Source organism: Tauraco erythrolophus, chromosome 6 (assembly GCF_009769465.1).
Source record: "Tauraco erythrolophus isolate bTauEry1 chromosome 6, bTauEry1.pri, whole genome shotgun sequence".
Classification (NCBI taxonomy): Eukaryota; Metazoa; Chordata; class Aves; order Musophagiformes; family Musophagidae; genus Tauraco; species Tauraco erythrolophus.
Genome location: NC_141470.1, coordinates 34,578,476 through 34,599,280, shown reverse-complemented (window position 1 = coordinate 34,599,280; position 20,805 = coordinate 34,578,476). Strand labels below are relative to the sequence as shown.

The 20,805-nt window shown below is 42.4% G+C and overlaps 1 protein-coding gene across 1 annotated transcript in view; it reads right to left on the bottom strand.

The window, feature by feature from the left end:
- Positions 1 to 10,712: 10,712 nt before the first annotated feature.
- The window catches only part of DCAF5 (DDB1 and CUL4 associated factor 5), a 78,045-nt gene continuing 67,952 nt past the window's right edge, over positions 10,713 to 20,805 (bottom strand). The window contains 2 exon segments of the mRNA XM_086614090.1: positions 10,713 to 12,772; positions 19,365 to 19,492. Coding sequence (XP_086470216.1) covers positions 10,967 to 12,772; positions 19,365 to 19,492 — 1,934 coding nt within the window. The 3' untranslated portion in view covers positions 10,713 to 10,966.

Below are 20,805 nucleotides of genomic sequence, written 5' to 3'. Positions count from 1 at the left end.
TGGTTGTCTTAAAAAAGGTTAGGAGAAGGTAGTATCGAGTTGCCTGTTTTAAACCCCTCAGTCATACAAATTACTGCTTTTCTGGCTGCGTCCCTCCTGTACCCAGGTGCCCAAGGTCTCCATTTCCCCTTCCCATGCTTATTCCATCCATGACATGAGATACGTGTTTTATGTCTCCTCTTATTTACCAGCTTCCTGCACCAGCTCATCCCCAGCCCCGCACCACTTTGCCAAGGGCAGGAGATCCTTGTGGCTGTCTGCACGGCGAGGCAGGCACGCCTTTCCCCCTTAAGTCAGAATATGGGGTGAAGGGAGGTGTAGCATTCCCATAACCAGCTCCCAGCAGCCGGGGCTGTCTCAAGACTTGAACTTTTCCTCTCACAGAAGCCTGTTAAGAAGCCAGCACAAGCAGTAAGTGAATACAAAGAGAAAAAGCCTCATGATTTATCTTCTGTCTAACTGCTATTCTTTTTCTCGAGAAATAGGCCCAGGTTTGGCCTAAACAAGCCCTTATTTGGACCCTGGTAATAAGCAATATCCAGGTCCTTCAGCATCAAAGACACTTTTCTTTCATAGAATCATAGAATGGTTTGGGCTGGAAGGGACCTCAAAGATCATCTAGTTCCAACCCCCCTGCCATGGGGAGGGACACCCTCCACTACACCATGTTGCTCAAAGCCTCATCCAACCTGGCCTTGAACGCTTCCAGGGATGGGGCATCTACAACTTCTCTGGACAACCTGTTCCAGTGTTTCACCACTCTCAGAGTGAAGAAGTTCTTCCTTATATCTAGCCTAATCTACTCTCTTTTAGTTTAAACCCATTACCCCTGTCCTATTGCAACAGGCCCTGCTAAAAAGCCTGTCCCTGTCTTTCATGCGGGCCCCCTTTAGGTACTGGAAGGCTGCTGTAAGATCTCCCCAGAGCCTTCTCTTCTCTGGGCTGAACAACTCCAACTGTCTCAGCCTGTCCTCATAGGAGAGGTGCTCCAGCCCTCGGATCATCTTGGCAGCCCTCCTGATTGCAGGCATCAGACCTATTTTCCCTTTGTCAGGGCTGCCCGACCCACCGAAAGGCTGCTCCGGGGTCAGCACTGCATTGTACAAATCAGCTATTTAATCTTTGACAGGCCAAGCCTTCCAAATACCGGACCCGTCTATCGCATCTAGGATGTAAGAGATAGGGGCTCCTGCACCCTGTGAGATAGTCTGCAAGTGCAGTAGTAAAGCTTTTCTGTACACTTCGGTTTAGCGCTTGAGGACAATTCTGCTCTCATCGCTGGCAGCAGGCAGCAGCTTTGGGGTTTAACCGACGCTGCCACAGCAAGCGAATTCAAATAGCATCACGTGCATGTGTAAATGTATAGCTGTATGTTTTCATAGAATATAAACATATCCAGGCAAATGAAAACAACCTAAGCCAGTTGAATATACAAAACATATTTTCCACTGTTGCCTTCCGTATGGAGGGCTGAAGGACGTGCTGCATTCGGTTCCCTCACATTAGGCGTTGTCCTGGGGGCCTCAGCAAAGACACAACCGCCAGCTCAGTGCCTCAAGTGCAGTCAGTCCCTCCACCCTGCTCTCGGCATCCAGCCCCACACCTTGGCAGTGACTTGAAACCCAGCCTGGCTGGGAGGGTGATGGCCGGAAGAGCCAACCCAGCAGCCTTGTGAGGTATCATGGGATCCACATGTGGTGGTGGCCATCACTTGATGGTCAGGACTAAAGAGACCAACCTTTGCAAGGCTGAGCCTGGCTGCTGATGGCACCTCTGGAGCTTCAGCACTGGAGCCCAAGCGTTATTGCAATTTCTACATTTATCAGCCTAACCTGAAGGCTCATAAAACATGCTTAGCTCTACGCAGCCTATTTCCTATGCTGTTCCTTATCAGTTTGCACTATTAATTAGCCATGATGATATTTTCTTGGTTCTTTTTTAGCTCTTGTCCCATAACAAGCCTTCCATCGTTCTGCCGGCGCTGAAAGCAAGCCGGCACAACTGGAATTAGGTCATCCCATTTCCACGGCTGCTTCCCAGTCCCCCAGAGCTCCCCTGAGCTCCAAGGCTGATTAATAAAAACTCCCGCTATATTAGCTGTTCAGAGACACTCTCCGTGTGGTCTGCTGAAAACTCCCAAGTGCAAATTATTATCCGCTCCCAGAGATTCGAACATACCGAGCAAGAGCAGCAGCTGCTTCCCGGCTTCCCTGCCTGCTGGGGGTGGACCTGCTGGCCCCAGGAGTGGTGGGGGCATCTCACCAGCGGCTTCTGAACTAGGGATCCTGCACACTCGCCACACGCTGTGTGTTACTACGCACAAAGTGCACTTTCAGCTAATCCGCAACAAACAACAGATTCCTTCTGATCTGGATTTAACTGAACACTCCTTTTTGCCCTTTATTCCATAGGTGTGTATTTTTTTTTCCCTCGCAAGACCCTTGTTTCCCTCATTACTTGCCCACATTTCTAATTTATATTTATTGCAGTGAGCTTCCCCTTTTCACTCTTTGCCAATTATAAATACATATTTTATTACTGCAATTACTGCCCCTGAACCCAAGCTCATTTGCAAACCACCAGTACCCAGGTCTCTTGATGTGGCTTTTGGACTTTCTAGGAAAATGTCCTAAAACTGTTTCGAGCCAGGGCTGGAGGGAAAGAAGCCACAGCTACCCTAGCAGCTGTGTTATGTCCTGCTACGGGGAGCCGTGAGGTGGGGTTCTCACACCCTGAAACCAAAAGCAAGGGTGCCACACCAGCAGGATCAGTGAGGGACGGAAAGGAAGTCCTAGTGACTTCCCTCCACTCCCTCCCCAGGAATCACTCCTCCATAGGGCAACGCTTTCGTGGAAGAGCCTCCCCAACTCCCACTGATGAGAGGAGGCAGAGCACCCCTCTTCCAGCCCAGATGTCACCAAACACTCCTGCTGCTCCTTCTGGGATTTTCCTTGCAAGCGAACAAGGGAAAGCTGATGCTAACCCAGGAGAAACCTGTCAGCTTTCCACCAGCTTTGGTTCCCACAGGGAGCCCAGCAGCACGGGGCTGTGTGCCTCTGTCCCGGAGAAGTTTTCCCTCTGCAGCAGTTTCATCCTAGCAGATCTCAACTGGTCGTTAAACCATCAGCCTCCTCCTTACTCAGTTTGCAGTTTAAAATATTTTTTTTTTACCAGCTGTACACAGATGAAATCCTTCCTTTTAGGCAGCGTAATTGTTGCATAGCATGATAAGCTGAGGATTTCATCTAATTTAAACTTCACAAACATAATCAGCTAAGCAATACATCGACTTTAAGTTCTGTAATAATTTTCATCTGGCAAGAGTAAGACTAAAGTAGACTTGCCCTTGGGCTGGAAACAAACACAGACTTCGGAAATTACAGGATAAAATCGTAGGAACATCAAAGGTATTTCAGGCCTGGCAGCAGGAGACCTCAAGACGTGTCGCTCAGACTGAAACCTTCCAATGTTTGTGCAGATTTTCAACTTCAGAGCATAGCAAAGTGATTAATGAGCCATTACTCCTGCTGTCTGCTGCAATTTGTGTCTCTCTAGCAAGGTGATCTACTGTCCCAACATGTTCATTAACTGCTGGGAAGTTGGACCATAAAAGATCTGTATCTTTTGCTTCTATATCATTAGTGGAGGGAATGAGGAAGTACCCCTTTCCTGGCCAAATACATGGGAGATGAAAGGCAAAGACCCCTTGCATCGGGTGACAAACTGCAAAAGTTTTGACTTTAAAAGTATGGGCAAGTAAATAAAAATCTCCATCTAAGGCTGTAATTGCTTCCAGTGTTCCTCAGATAGATTATCCTAGTTGGTCAGCCATTTAGGAATTCAAAACATTGCAATAGACTTTCCCATCTTAAAAATAAGTCTTCCACATCATCGGAAACATGTATGAGCTAAAAAAAGCTTCTTTATGGAAAGACTAGAGATCTGCCCTGTCAGACACACTGAATCAACTCTCAGTTCTCACCCTGAATTACAGGAAAATACAGGACTGCAGCTGTTCTCGTCCCTGTGTGCAGGTAAGCTCATTGGATGGCAGAGTCGGCGTGTGTGAAAGGCAAATCTTGGGAATACCGAGAGTCCAAAGAGGGCTTATAAATAGCTTGAAGCACGTACTGCCTTTTGTTCCAAGACTGTTGAAGCCGCAATCATCTTTCCTTTCTCTCCCTCCAAAGATTAGATAGATGGGAAGCAGACTTTTCTGTTGCTTTGGAGAAAATGGTATTTGAGGATATAATCCAAGCCAGGAAATGCCAGATCTGGCCATAATATACTGGAAACGTCACTGAAGCAAAGAGCATTGTGACATCCTGAACTGGCGACAGTGTCATTTTTGCTTTCTAGCCACCCAAAACTGCAAGTATCTCTAGATCCTAGAGAGAAGAATGTACAGGGCTTCTCAAGGAGACGTAGAAACCTCAGGAAGGGGAAGAACAAGTTAGAGGAGGCTCCTGCCTTGGACCTTTCTGTTCCTCCTGCAAGGATGCATTCATTTTCTTTCCTCATTTTAATAGGATGCATAAAGATCACCCTGAAACATAGCCCCAAAACTTCCCTCTAAGGTCCAGAGGGAAACATGAACTGAACCTGAAGTGCTTTCCTCTAAGGATCTTTCTTCAGCACCTCCCAGGCAATATGAAGGTACACCTGACAGTGAAACAAACAAAGAGACAGAATGAGCTGGTCAGAGTCAGGGGCAACCTCGCTGCTGACAGCCATTTGTTCTGCTCCCTGCAGGCTGCCGAATGAAGGAGTGATTCCTGCCGGGAAACACAGCCCTGGTCAGCCCATTCGTAGAGCACTGCGAGGCATGGCTCTGGCTTCTCGGCTTCTATGGATCAGTGATCTTTGGCTGTTCAAGTGTGAGAAGTCACTTCTGTTAACATGTTGCTCAATCTCATAGGAGCCAGATTTAGAAGTAGGTGATGAACTTTTATTCAGAACCTAACTGGTACTTAGGGTATGGAGGGTTTTTTTTGTTTGCTTGTTTTTAAACACATTTCCCTGCAAGAATTCAGTTCTGAAGCTGATGCTGTTTCTCTTTCTGCCATACATCCCCATTTTAAAGTGTTCAGAATGTATCTCATGAGTATTTTAAAGTTAAATGCTGAGCTAAAGTCAAAACTCTTTGAAAATACGTATCAGGCTTTCCTTGAAGCAAGTTTTGTTTCAGAGAAGTAGAACTTGACCCTTCCAGTCTTTGTTCCGGAAGCAGGACACCTGCACACAAGACTATCCCAAAGAGCATATAGTTTGACCTTTTTGAAGTGACCAGAATGCAAACCCCGTAAGTATGTAGGACCTGGTTCCAGCTGTTAATGCTGCTATAAGCATTAAGCTGCTATAAGAAGCATTAACTTCACTAACGCGGTTTGTGAAGTAAAAAGCTGCAGACCACTGCCTCAGTGTAATGTGGTCCTAGGGGTAGATTCTACCTATTAAGTAGCAACTCCTGTAGCATCTAATTATGAAAGTGCTAGGCCTATCGCCAGAGGCATCATCTGACTCTGAAGGACCTGGTCTCCCATCACAAGTTTAAATTCAGGCAGTTTTTGCCGATTTATAGGAACATACAAAATGTTTTTATCAATCCGCACCACCTACTTCCAAACAGCCAGTGTGCAAATGGCAGCTTCAGCAAAGGGGCAACTCTAATCGACGCGAAAAGCAGTGACAATGCCAACCTACGTCTGTGCAGCAGCCCCAGTGCTGTGTAGGTGTTGGCCGATATTTGGGACTAGAACTGAACAGAAAAGTATCCATGAGACAGAAAAGCTGAGCCTGCCAGCCATATCCCAGAACAAACTGCTCACTGGCTTGGGCGCTCATTTAGGAGGCTGGTATTATGTGTCTACAGGAAAACAATAACAAAAAAAATCACACACTGTCCAATTTGGAAAGGACAATTCTCCCATGTTCAAGACAAACGGGATGTATACAAGGCAGGGTCAGCATCGCCCTTTTGCTCTCTGGACCACAGATTACACGAGGTGGAGAAGGGAGAAAGAATCCTCTAGCATTTGCTCAGCAAACTAAGAACCCACAGAGCCGGGCTCAAGTCCCTGATCCAGTATTTGTGTAACTGTTTCCATTTCCTTTCCCCTTTGCATTTCAGACAAAAGAAGAACAAAGCCCACTCCTGAATAATGTAATAGGCTGATGCTTAGGATGCTTATGGCACTCAAGTGAAAGGCAGGAGACTCAAGTTCAGGTCCTTGACTGGAATCAGGCAGAGTACAAACATCAAATTCAGATTGCTTACTTCACAACACAACACATCAACATAAAACCATATCATAGAATCACAGAATCATTTGGGCTGGGAGAGACCTCGAAGATCATCTAGTTCCAACCCCCCTGTCATGGGCAGGGACACCTTCCCCTAGAGCAGGTTGCTCAAAGCCTCATCCAACCTGGCCTTGAACACCACCGGGGATGGGCCATCCACAACTTCTCTGGCAACCTGTTCCAGTGTTTCACCACCCTCATTGTAAAGAATTTCTTCCTTATTTCTAATCTAAATCTGCCCTCTTTCAGTATAAAGTCATTGCCCCTTGTCCTACCACTACATGCCCTTGTAAAAAGTCCCTCTCCAGCTTTCTTGTAGGCTCCCTTTAAGTACTGGAAGGCTGCTATTCACTGCTTTTGACTTGCACAACCACTGAAAACGACTTCAGCATAGCACCTACCATAACCAGTGAGGTTTTTGTTGGAGTTTTTGGTGTTTTTTTTCTTCCTTCTAAAGAATTGTCATCTCTCAGTAGGTGTTTGAAACAGACCTCTTGTTCGTATTAGCATAGCATTAGCTGGGCACCCTGACACAGCCGCAGGAGTGTGCTGATGTGTTTTATAAACTATGTATGTGCTAGAATTAGCTTATTAAATAATTTCTGAAGAACTATGTACATATGCAAATAGTAATCCAGTTCTTGCAGCTATTTGCATTACTCTCTGGTACTCTGCAGACCTGGCAGCTGAGCACTAACCTTCCCATGTCTAGCAAAAACATCTGGAGAAACAGAGTGGGTGAAAATGAAAGAAAGCATCAGGTGTAAAGGGTAACTCTCTCCATAGTACTGCCTGTAAAAAAAAGAGATGAAAACTCACTAAAACAGAGCATTTTAATTCAATGAAGAAACGAAATTCCTGTCATGCTCTTGTCCACAAACAGCAAAATAAATTGTAGCTGCAAATGAAAGCATCCCAAGATGCTTTAGTAGTATCAAGTCACATCAGCTTCTGATGGCCACAGTGAGACTGAGATGTGACAATGCAGGAAAGTACAAGACATCAGAAGTCAACCTAACTGCATTTATCTTTAAATATTTGAGAAGAGTGATTTTCTGGCTACCAAGTGACATGGCTTATAAACAGAGATTAGGATCAGGTGTCAATCACTTATTCTATTATGAAACTTAGAGGGGAAAAAAAATCCACTGCAATTCTTTGAGAAGAAAAGGTTCTGAAATAAATTGCTCTTCCCAGTTATTACTCCAGCTGAGACAGGCTGGATTTCAGAACATACTGCCATCAACTGGTATGTCTATGGTCAAAGCCCTGTGCCCCACACTTCCCAAGGCAGCCGTCTTTCTGCGTGTGCTTTGTCTGTGAGAGAGCTGCTCCTCAACAGCAGCGTGATCTTCACTGAACCACTCACCTTGGAGAAGACTTGCCAGCTTTGGTAAGAGGATCACCTGAGAGCTGGAAAAACCCCATCAGAACTTCGATTGACAAACCTCATATTCTCTTGCATCTTTGAAAGCGGTTAATAGCCCAGCCCAGAAAAGCTTCCCGCTTGTCTGCTTCAGAGGACGAGCCAGCTTTGACTCTCTCACAAACAGGTTGGTTTGACATGAAAGTTTTAAACAGAGAAAGCTGAAATAAGCAAATACATAGCTTGAGAGCTTGGAGAAAGATCAAAAGGAACTTCTTTAAAGATCAATCTTTCTCTATCCAAAGTGTTACGAAGAGAACTAAGGGAGAGTTTTTCTTTAATAAGCTTTAGTAAGACAAGGTTTTCTGGAGATGGACTGTACCACCTGGCCTAGCAAAGTTCCTGCCATAACAAGTTGTATAAGTACATAGAGGCTAACAATGTAGTTCAATATTTACACAACTTTTTTGTTTCTAAGTTCAGGGCACAGACTATTAGAAAAGGTGAAATCTCTTCAGATGAACTTGGAAGATTTTCCACCAAACAGCTTAGTCTTTCCCCAGAAATGGAAGTGACAAACATACAGCAACGCTCCCATCTAGCAGCCCAGCAGACGGCTGGCACGTAGCATGGTTGGCAACCCAGCGTAGGGGTGAGCGAGCAGATGCATGGGATCAATGGCAAAGTAAAGCAACCTACAAAGAGCAGCTCTTTTCACTGCTGACTACCTGCAGCCGGCGTGCTGCTGCTTGCTTGCCTTTTTTGGCTTTGTTTTTTTTTTTTTCTGTCTTTTCCAGATAATGCAGCTGCCTAGTGCTGATAACATTTATTTATGTGAGAAGGTAAACTCACTGATTTAGAAGCTACAGTTCTTGTGTGCAGGGAAATTTCCTATGAACAAAAGGTTAAGATGGCAGCCCACCTTCCTCCTTCTGCTTTACAGAAACTCGAAATAACAAGCATGCAGACAGCATGGGAGACTGTCTTTAGGGAAACCACAGCTAACCTTTCTGCCCAGAGCCTGTAGAGAAGCCTTAACACCAAACTCAGAAGCTTGTATTCTGCTTTGGAAAACAAAAGAACCAGAAAGTGAGACCACGAGGCATTTGAGAAAACACTAAGAAAAGATGACCATGTCAAAGGAGAGTGGGGATGCTCATTCACCAGCAATCTGGGCGCTGTTCAGAGGAGGGCAGAAAAAGTGACAGCTGAGAAAACGTTTCCAATGAAAAGAACTTTCAAAAAATAAAATAAAAATGTAGCTTTGGCTCAGCAACCTCTAGATTTTGGCTAAACTCCAGCATTTACAATAAAGTGTTTATACAACCAAGGAGAACACTCTCACAGTGATCTTGATTGCAGTGATCTAAAATATAATCAGTACAGAACAATTTTTTTTTCAATAAGGTAACAATGCATCAGCTTGTTCTCATTGCCACTTTCACTTGTGTTTGAAAACACCCCTTTCTCTTTCAGCTGTCTTACATGCTTCTTAAATACTACATCATATCTTTTTCCAAGTTCTCACTTAGCAAAGCCGAATAAGCGTGGGCAAACAGCCTATGGCACACGGGAGTTGTAAGAAAATTTTCCAGCTCATGTTCTTCACTCTCCCTCCCATATTTTCCCCTCCCAGCAGCCCTTCTGAAGTGCTCCTTTACTTTCATCATGTTCTAACGGGGCATCTTGCTTCTTTCCCCAGGCACCAGGTAGCTGTGCATGTGAAATAATAGAATATTCTGAGACCAGTGCTCTACAGTGTGTACTGCTAGAGTCATATCAAAAGGAAAAAAATCTCCTATTCCTCAAACTAATGTAGCCCTTCTTCAGTACCAGGCTTGAAAGCCTGTGACAATTACTGGGGTCAAACGAAGCCTCTTTTTCTATTGTCAGCATTGCAAGGCACAAACACATGGTTTTCATGTCCTTTATAGGAGGTTTCTTTCCCTTCACACACTGACTCCTCTTACCTTGTTGCTAGGGAAGCAAGTCCCATTCTGCTAATTCCAGCATGCCAGAACTGAGAGGACACACTAGATGCTTCATTAAAAACAGAGCCCAGGGAAAGAAGGGACTCAGTCCACCTGAACAGTATGCGAGTTCATGGCACATGGCAGCCAGAGCTATGCTCTTGCTCAAATTCTGATTGCCAGACTTGGAGTCCCGGTGTCCTCAAGTGTAGGGATGTTTCTCTGAAGCTCTCTCTTACACACACTACCCATCTGCAGTTTCAAATATCCGCAGCACGGTAGTGGAAAACCAACCCTGATCTCCGATGCCAACATATTGTGAGCTTTGGGCTATCAGACTTTACCAATTGTTGCTGTTAACATGCATCAGTTATGTTATCCATCCTTCTGCTATTTTCTCTTTGGCCTACTGCCTTGCAAAAGTAAGCACATGGGGGAAGGGGAGGGCACAGTCAAGATACACCCCAACACTCAGAGCCATATTCTTAATAATAATGAACGCGTTAAGCTCACAGAAAGGCATGTTTCAATGCCTGATTTTTAATAGCCCTTGGTAGAGGGAGGCCTGTGGCATAATACCTTCCTCTTGCCAAACAATCACATTTTAGAATAGTGATGACACTGTGTTATTCAGTTCTTCTCTTTAAAAAAAACACACGAAATTGAATGTCACCATGGGAACAGTCTAAAGTTGATTTTGGAAAGAGGCTCATTTCCTATAGCTTTTCTCTTGGCATAAAAATAATGTCACTGAACTGTATCAGAAGCAAGTGCTTTATGAAGTTATCATCTCTAAAGATACCAGTCCATTTTGAAAATATCCTCCCTAATGGTTGCATTTCTTCAGTTTCTGAAGCAGAATAAAGGGGCCAGAAAGGCTCCTTCCCCATTTTCCTCGACAAGAAACACAGCCCAAGCTACCACCAGCGTGATCTAATTCGAGCATTCTTCAGCCTGTAATGTATAGTAAGTGTCAGTTATGGAAAAATTCCTTCTTAGAAGAACAATTAAAACTTAAAGCAGTCATCCTGGTTGGCTGGCTGAACAAACGACACATGTTCACACAAGAATAATTCAGTCAACCGTCTTAATAAGGATTTACTTTAAACAGAACCTTGTATGGGTACACTAGACTCAGTCTCATTAAGGAGTAAGTTGGATTTTTATACAGCATGAACCATTGGCAATCTAAAACAGACCCACTGAAGAATGGAATGGAGAATCAAACACAATGTTTCAGACCCAAGCTCTATGTGCCTTTAATACTTTCTTTTTCCTTTTTTTTTTTTTGAGAGAGAGTGCACACTACGACAGACATTTGCATTTATCATGTTTTTAACTTCTTTTCTAAGGATGAACTCTCTGAATCTGCATCTTCCAACTCCACTCTGTGTCTTTTCAGTCCTCCGAGAGATTGAGTGCTCTCACTGCCTGTAGGATGTAAGTCAGCAGTATCCTCTCTCGTGCTCACGTTGTAGCTGTTGGAGTCCATTTCAGACAGGCAGCAGTCTTTGTGCAAGGTCACGCCCATCTGTACAAGGTTGCCATTATCAGCATTTGAGTGCACCTGCAGTCCTTGCGTCACAGTCTCCTGCTCTCCAAAACTCTGTCCATTGTTGAAGTATGAAGGGCGAAGATGCAAGTGGCCATTATTGTGGTTAACGCAGGAGGTGTCAAGGCTCCTCTCCTCGCTGTCATCAGTCTGGTTTCTGGAGCAGTGACCCGACATGCTACAGATGGCAACAGTGGAGAATGGAGGGACCAGCGAGTGATGGCTTGACGCTGGTTGACAGTTCTGACTTTTTTTCTGTTCCACAAGTCCTGCAGTCTGAATGCAAGGTTCTTCAGTACAACTATTTAGCCCTTTGCAGTTAGCTTTTCCATTGAGCTTCTTCGTCTCAAAAGAATGTTCTATTCCTCCACTGCTAGTGTCTTCAGATGTGTTCTCTTGACCCTCCATCCGCCGCTGATTGTCACATTCATGAGCTTGACCATTACTAGAATTTTCTATCCAGCCACATTCTTTTAAAGTTTCTTTGTTGTGGCCTTCAGTAGAAAGAGCTGGAGACCCTTGAGGAACTACTAAACTCAAGTTCCTAGCATCTTCCTTATTTAGCGAGTGTGTTGTACTGTGCCTTCCACTAGTTCCTGGTTTCCCTTCGTCATTCTCCCCATCTCCTCTGGAGGACTCACCATCCTTACCAGCTGAATATGATATGTAAGAATAATGAAGCCATTTGTAAGCTTTGTAAATCTTTCTCTCCACTGATTCACTATCTGAACAAGGAGAAGTCCTTTCTTTGAGAACTTCTTTGTTGGCTGAACTCCTTTCTGGTGAAGAAGCTGGCGAAGAAGATAGATCATCTACTTTGATCTGGGGGTAATCGTAGATATCCTCACCTATGTAGGGAGTCACATTCTCCATGTTAGTACTAGTCCTTTCCTCCTTTTGCACCTTCTGTCGGCGCCTCAGTGCATTGCGTTGCCTCATAGACGTGCGTCGTTCATTCAGTTCCTCTTCATCTTCTGTACTGCTGCTGCTGGAACTGCTGGATTCGTTCTCCTCGGGACTTGGGGACCGCGGCCGTGGGAAAAGGTCTGTATCTAGTTCTGCCTCACAGGTATTGTCATCAGAATCGGACTCATTGGAAAGGGCTAGGAGACGTTTATCCTGGTACTTTCTCAGTGCAGAGAGCCTCTGCTGACGGGAAGCCACATCTTCTCTGGCTGAGGGGGATTCAGTTGATCTTAAGGCCCTTAAGTTATAGGCAGTTCCATCAGACTCTTCAGCCACATGTGGTGGGGAGTGATGCAAAGAGGCGGACGACTCCGACTCACTGTAAGCGGAGCGTTCACTTACTCCTGCATGGAGCTGCAGGATTGTGCTCTCACTGAGGTCGCTATCTGAGTCGGAACTCCAGCCCTCGATCTCTCGGCGCACCAGGGAGTCAAAAAAGGCCATCATCCGTGGATCTTCCTGGACCGACTGGTTGGCATAATCATGGGACAAACCACTACCACTGTTCAACACAAGACTGATGTACTCTTCATGAGTGTAGAGGCAGCGTGAATCATCCTCAATTCTACCATCCAGATCCCCTGTGCAGTCAGGCTGTTTGTAAGGACTCCAGATCTGTAATAGAAAATAAAAAAAACCCCAAACATATGGCTTTGAATTCATAAGTTATTATAAGCATTTCAAATAGAACAATAGCGCAAATACTAAGAACCATTCCAAGTTGTAGATAGTTTTTATTAATTTTTACTCCTAAGACCCACACTTACAAGTATTTCAGAGATGCATTTTTTTCTCCTCCTTTAGAAATGTTTTTCCTGCATCTACTTCACCCATCTAGAACTTAAAAGTTCTCACGCTGCAGATTATCCATCATTTCAATATTTCAGTGTGTAATAATTTCTCTCAAATTGCAAGGCTCTATTTTTACATAATAGGGGATGCTTACTCACTAACAGTAAGAATAGTTTGTTGCCTACAATACAGTCTTAGCACTAATGAAGGCACTTGTTTCCCAGGAAACTGGAGATGCTTGTGCCAGTGATGTAGAGTAACATTTTATCCAGCTGCATAGCCAGTCATACCTCATCAGCAGGCAGGGAGTTGAATGCATGGGGGTGAAAAGCAGAGCTGCACTACTCCCTTTAGGGAACAGTTGTGAAGGAACAAAGAGATCCAACATCTTCTCAAGCAGTTTTAGTTAGTGAGGAAAGGTGAAGGAGAAGAGTTTTACTGAAAGCTGCTTTTGAAGTGGAGAGAGGCAGTAACATTGCAAAGCTTAATGATTTCCCCAATAGCAACAGCCTTGACTGTGCTGTCCATCCAGCCTTCTCTCAGTTTTCCAGATGCGGAGAGGAAAACGTGGTGGTGGTGGGTGGGGAAAGCCCAACGAAGACACACCAGTATCCTTAAGAAACTGGTAATCCACAGCAAACATAGTTGGATCTCTTTACTTTTCTCAGTTTTACTCAGAAATTTGGGGACAATATGATTAAGGCACTCATTGGATAACTACCATCACTTTGTTCTAGATCGATGGTTAATGTGATGCACAACTGTAAGCAGAGCTAGTATGTAGCTTATCCACAATACTGCCGTAACATTCTGCTTACAAAATAGCTGATTTCAGTCATGCTTTGTTTTACCAAGCTAACTAGCTCAGGGAAAAAAATTCTATGCTGGCTGTCGATACCAGGTTGGCCTTTTGGGATAGGCTTTGGCAAAAACATCTAATTCTTTTCCCAAAAGAAATTAGTCAAGTTTTGTTCCAAGTAGACAAAACTGCTAACAAAAAGAGTGTTTTGCCTGTGTAAATGAGATAATCAACACTCATCTCATAGATGTGTAGTTAACACATGGAACATAATCTGATACTACCATGACAAGCACTATAAAAAAAGCCCACGAGAATGTCAGTAATTCTGTATTCACAGAGATTTTCAACAGTGTACAGTAAGACCTTACATCTCTAATATTGGAAGTAAACCAAAATAAATTATCTTGCAGCTACTTGTTCAGCACAGCCAAATTTAAGATGCACAGGTAACCTTTACTCTGGAATTCTCCCAAACTTGAATGCCTTTACTTTGGATCCTCTGTAATTTATGGGTATCAGAGCTTCCACATATGATCTGGTTACGTAGATAAAAGAGACACTATGCCAAAATTAAAGTGGGCTGCAGATATACCTTTCTCCTTATGGCAGTCATCAAGCTGCCTTTCAGAGCAAAGGCAAAGGAATTTTACATTGTATTACGTTAGCATGTTCCTAGGAACATGTCTCAGTATCAAGGTGTATTTGCTATTTGTACTTAATTGCTATTTTTATTATTTGCAGTAATTAAGCAAATTATCTTATCTAGTACAGTTCATTAATATAATACTTGAAACAAGAATGAAGACAGTCTCCATTGCTTGATTCAAGCACTGCACTTATTGAACACATAGCTCAAGGGACAAGCATCAGGTTTGGATAAAGGTAGCAAAACCCAACCTAAGCCCACTACGTATAGGCTTCCATCAACCATACTTAACGTTTTTGAATTATTCAAAATAACAGAAAGAATCTCACTTCATCCTCTAATTATTTCCCATACTCCACTTCCTAAAGACAACATAGGAAAGAGTCTTCTCTCAGTGGATGCATGAGAGAGGCTGTTGATTTGGGGATACACCAAGTTTTTTGAATAGAAAAATAGAACCCTACTTCCTCAAAGGACTCTTCTCAGTTGCTGCCTTCTGAGTGATAATGATTTAACTAGCTAGCACACGTTCAGTACTTTCTCTCACAATTTTAGTTCTTTTCCCCTCTGCGTCCCACTACTGAGCATTTCAGCAAGCAGGTATCAGATGTTTTTGTATTTACGAAGCATATACCTGGACAAGGAGGCTGGCATGCCTCTTCCTCAAACAGTCGTAGCATTGTTAGACTGATCACTAGGTTTTATAAAACTTCTTTTTTTAAGCAAGAGAATTGGATAACTCTTAGATTCTGTATGAGTCAATATAAATGGATGAGAGGGAGTCTGCTCTGAAGTCCCTCTGGGAAAGGTCTGGTTTATAACAAAAAGTCATCAAAAAAGGTACATAAAGTGTGCACGGATTCCCACATCCTTGTTAGTGCTACCAGATCCTTCTGCTCACTCCACAAGCATCAGAGAAAATACAGCAATGTTAAATATTGAAAAGATAGCTACAAAGAGTCCATAGTGAGGCTTTTCCCCTTCCAAGGCAACAATTCCCATTTGTTCACAAAGAAGGAAAAAATAATAAAGAGAAGTCAAGGGAATTCAAGATGGATATCTGTTTGTACAGGATCAGATGTCTGTGGAGATTGCTACTCCTACTTTTTAGACATTTTGCTATGAGGAAGTGCGAGGGCCTGCCAGAGTCTCAGAAAGAAATCAGACTAAGAATCTGTCTTTGGCAGAAACCAAGAAGTCTTTAAATTGGAAGCAACTGGTCCAGTGCTCTCTGTGGCATCTGAAATGGGCTTCTTTATAAATGGAATGCCTTTGCCTTTTTCTTGTCCTCTGACTGATAACATGCCAAGGAAGAACGTGAGCAAATTGGAGAAAATAAGGTGGCAAATCATCCCACTGAAGCAACAATCTATCAAGAAGTTCTTTCTCTGTCAGAGGATTAAGGAGCTGAATATTACTCACTGATGCCCCAAGTACGGATACAAAAATAGGAACAATAACAGAAAAGGGGAGTACAAAACTGGTTCTCTACTTCAGCAGAGATGCTTCAGAGAGCATCTTTGAATTGCTTGTATCCATGATAGGAAACACCCACATTTTAAAACAAAAAAGTAGTTATGCCCATAGCGTGAGAATAATTAAAACCAGCTATATTAGATTATCTGATTAGGCAGAGGCAGCTAGCCACAACGACATTAATCTGTCACCATAGCAACATGGGCAAATAGACTTTGCTATCTTTGATATACTGATGATTTTTAAACAAATGGGACCTACAACAGTTGTGCTCAGTTACACAGTATTCCATTTCCAATACAAAACAGCATTTTTTTTGTGTGAAAATTCCTATGCATTTTCTCTATTTTATCTTTTTTGGAACTGTCTTTTAACTGCATAATTCTCCATGGCCCTCCTCTAAGCCCAACACATCAGAAGGAATGCCTCATTTATTTCTCCTGCAATGCAATTCATCTTCCTGCTAGCACATCCCAATGTCTCACACACTTAACTGAGAGGAAAGTGGTATTTTTTTATTTTGTATTGCTTTAGCTTTTGTGACAAATGCTTGCTGCAAATGGTAACTTTAGTTCACAGCTGTGCTTTTCCATACAATTTTACTGAGGTTCAGGTTTCTGATTTGAAGGGCAATGAGCAATTCACTTGGGTTGATGTGCCCAGCACATACACTGTCTGGAGTCAAGGCTTCTAGTATCCTTCATTAACGAGCTTGTTGAGTCTTATTTTAGGTCTCAGAAATCTCTTCACTTGAATATTCACATCCCTTCCCCATCTTATCCATTGTATTCTCAGATCTAGCAGAAATCAAACTCTAAATCACTGAGTTACTGAATTATATTCTTTCACATGCTTTATAACAAAATAAAACTAAAGCAAAAAAACCATAACCACAAAGGTCAAAATCATTCCTGCGAATACTATTTATTTCAGCAGGGCTAGGCCTGAGATGAAATTGTATCTCATTTGCAATCAGCATTAAAATAGCAAGTGTGTTGGCAGAAGCACGTGAAATTATTGAATGGCTTGTCTGTATCGTGCCTTGATGCTGGTGCTATCAGTTCCTCACTTCTAGAAGTACTAAATTTAGGCCACCTAGTCTAAAAATTAAGGGCTTAGATAAACAACTACTTGCATCTACATTTTTAATTCATCACAGAGTTTCTGCAACAGAGGGAATGGAATACCAGCCAACCACAGTAAAGTTATCTTCTGTGATTTAATTCCCAGAAAGATTTTTAGAAGACACTTGAAGGACAGTAAAAGGAAGGACATTTCTTAAGGAACTGATTAAAACAAACAAACAAAAAAACAATAAAAAAGCATAGAAAAATCCTAACTACAATTATTATTTACGGCTATTCCTCTTGTCATCTCAACTTCTCCTAGCAAGCACATCGAGCATTTACACAAGGGAAAGAAAGATAGCCATGCAAGGGAAGCGCTTGTGTTCCCAGCTGTTTCTAATGCAGTGAAACCCTCAGAACTGCTGGTGATGCTTTTTCTGTTTTGTCCTTCTGCTAGTGGCAGTTACCAGCCTCCAGCCTATCTGCAGAAGTAGCTGAAATGAGGAAGAAACTGCCATTGTATGGTCACCCACAAACCACTGCTGACTAAGACAGTAGTACCTTTAAAGAGTGAAGTCATGCAGATCAGACTAGGCATGGGTCTTAAAACAACTTGATCCCCAAACAAGGCACATTACAAGCTGAGACAAAATGACATACAACAAAAGGGTAAGAAGTTCTGGCTTGTTAATAAACTTAATACATTAAACACCTTGCCCTTTATTTGTTTCTAGCTTGCAATGTTTGGGGAATTCAGTTCTTTCAAAGCAGCTACACGAGTTCCATTGCACATACTGCTACACAACAGGCGTTCTCTTCTGAGGAAGCACTCAAGCAGAGGTGTCTTGGAAGAGTTACACAACCTGTGACTAGGCCCTTAATCGAACTAACCTTTTAATCACCAGGCAAAAAAAAAAACCAACACGAAAACCCTAGCAGAAGTACACAAAAGCTGCACAGGGGATGTTTATACCAATGCTAATCCAACAGTCTAAGCACACTCATGCAGGAAGGATTCATAGGGTGAAGGGTCAGCAGATCCAAAATCCAAAAGGGAGGATTCAGGCTGTGTGAATCAAGTTCCCAAAGCAAAAAAAAATGCCTCTGGCAAAACTGTTATTAAACAGTGGCAGTTGAACCACTTGGAAATTGAAAAATCAATGAGCTGCTAAGACCATTCAATGCTCTTTTGTTCAAAGCCTGTATTTGACCGATTTGTGATCACACTCGTCAGAGGGACACAGATGAAGAAAAAAGTAGAAAAGCAAACTAAAGTACCAGCGGAAGATAGAAGAGAAGGAAAGCTGAACTACAATCAGAACCCAAATGCTGATAGTAGCTGTAATGCAAGTGATGCAGCTGGGCATTGGGCCACAGTCCCAGGGTTTGGGCCAGATCTGGTCCGTAAGTTGCAGACCACTAAAGCATTCCTTTGCAGGACAAGTTAATTCAGTCAAGTTGTAGCTGACTAAAGCGTTTAACAATAATCAAATGATTTATAATCATTTATAGCCACATGCAGGTAAGGCTTTTATGAAGTCATTCAACAAATATTTAGAAGCAGCATCAGTTCTCATTATCCTACTTAAATTGTTCCAGTTTCTTTCATTCTTCTTAGGTTCTAGACCTAAATTATAGCAAAATTTCTACGGCAGCAGAATGCAAAGTGCTCTAGTGTAGCATAATCCTCTGCCTTCCCCTCCTCAACCTCTGCTATTAGAAATGAGAAAAAAGTTTCTGCCTTGCTCCCACACTATTGGTTGTCTCTCCTTAAGGAAAGAAAGTTTCAGAACCTAACAAAGTTTGTTATCTCTTTACATTCCACATAAAAAGGCACAAACTTTCTAAAAATACTGTACATTGTTATAGGATTCAGAAAAGACATGCTGTGGAAGGTATTAAGAGTCCTGTTTCCTCTGGAAGCCCCAGAAAAGTACGTTGAATTGATTCAATGCAGAAGCATGTCTGAAAATTATAGAAGGGCTCCAGAGGCAGTATTTGGGCCAAATTCAGCTAGGTCAGGCTAGGCTAAGGCTCAATGATACTCTTTGGAGATGTTTTGATTAAATTTTAGCCCAAAGTATCAGAAGTCTTCGGAGATCATATGCTACAGCTGTGACCAAACTCTCCCAAAAAGGGCTCTTTGCATGATACTTCAGTTATGTACACAACGAAACTGAAAAAAAATTCCTTTTCCATGGTACAAATCCAGGAAATTCTGATCTTATCCCTTATCTCTAAAACCTTTAAAGTTGAAATGTCCAATTAAAATTTGCATCAGTTTAGCCAGAAAATGAGACATGCCACTTTACAAAAGAGTAAGATGACAAGACAGGATGAGTGCAGAAAAGAACAATGCTGAGCAAAACAAAGTATTTCTTCCCAAAATATTCAAAGAACATATTTTCTAATAATTAATCTTACCTTTATAATCTTTTCAACGCCAGAAGAACAGATCATGTAAGTGTGAGGATTAAACCGGACTTGGTTTACAATTGACCGATGACCTTTCAAGACCATAAAAGCACCATTGACGACCCTGCCAATGCCACCTAGGGGGAAAACAAGCGCACACTGAAATGAATAATTAAATCTCCATATTGCTTTCATTCATAATCAGTTAAAGTCGTCATATTTGACAATGTGCTTCAGCTTTATTTTGCAATATTTTAAGGCCTGTGTTGGCTGCAGAATTCCAACTCCATGAGCAATGTCCCTATGAAAAGCTGCAAGTTTGATGAAAAGCATCCTACTGCAAATTAGGACTTGTAGACTACTTTAGTTCACCTATCTAAACAAACAATAAGGGGTTTTGACCTAATATGACAAGTATGTGAACGAGAACACCATATATACTTAATGAAATCACCAGTGAAACCATAGTGCCTAAGGCATGACACTACTCACAGTTTGTAAATTTGAAGCAGACTATTTATCTGAGGTTGACTTTTCTAATAGCTATAGTTTTTTTTAAAAAAAATATTTTTTAAATCAGCAATTCTTTACTGTCACAGTGGACTCCAGTCTGACAGGTAGGAATCTAAAGCAGGTGATCTTCAAGGCTACTAACCTGAGTTACTACATTACAGCTGGACTTAGTATAGCCTTGCCTAGACTGAGATCTATAACAACTCATACGTCTGTGAATCAAGCTTAAAGAGGGACCTGAAATAACACAGTTGACCAGTGGGTTATACCATTCTTTGTCACAAGGCAGGGAAGTAGCTCAAGTGGAATGCTTTTGCGCTTATGGTAAACTTGAAACAGAAGCCAGACAACTTTTCTGCTTGGCCATTGACTCTTACTAGGTTTATACACCGAAGCAAGAAACTGTCACACAATAAATTTTTTAAATTCATAGATTCACACAATTAAAACCATAATTTTTTTAGAAAGCACAGCTGTGTATATGAATAAACAAGTGTCAATCAACATGCTATGATTACATTTTCAGTGAAGGAAACAAAAAGAGGGGAAGTAAAAACTGAAAACCACTTCAGAGGAAAACAATCTTGCTATTTACAACTTCAAAGGTCGTAAGCACACCTTACAGAAAGTTAAAATAATTTCACTAGCTTCTGTGCTACTTATAGTCATCTTAACACTAAGCAAATCAACTTTATGTTCTTGCTGAAGGTGTTTGCTATCCTCCTTTGTCCTCAACAGGAGCTCTTTCAGCTGAAATAGCTGCTGGTTTAAGCCCTAACCCTGATGTTGAATAACTTGTCTTCTAAAATAGGAGAGTCAGAGTTCTCCTGCAATACACATTTCCAAAGAAAAACTTGTGTTAACACTGAGGAATAGCAAGATAGAAGGATCAAGGAAAAAAAAAAGGGGGGGGGAGGCATTCCTGTATCACCTTCTA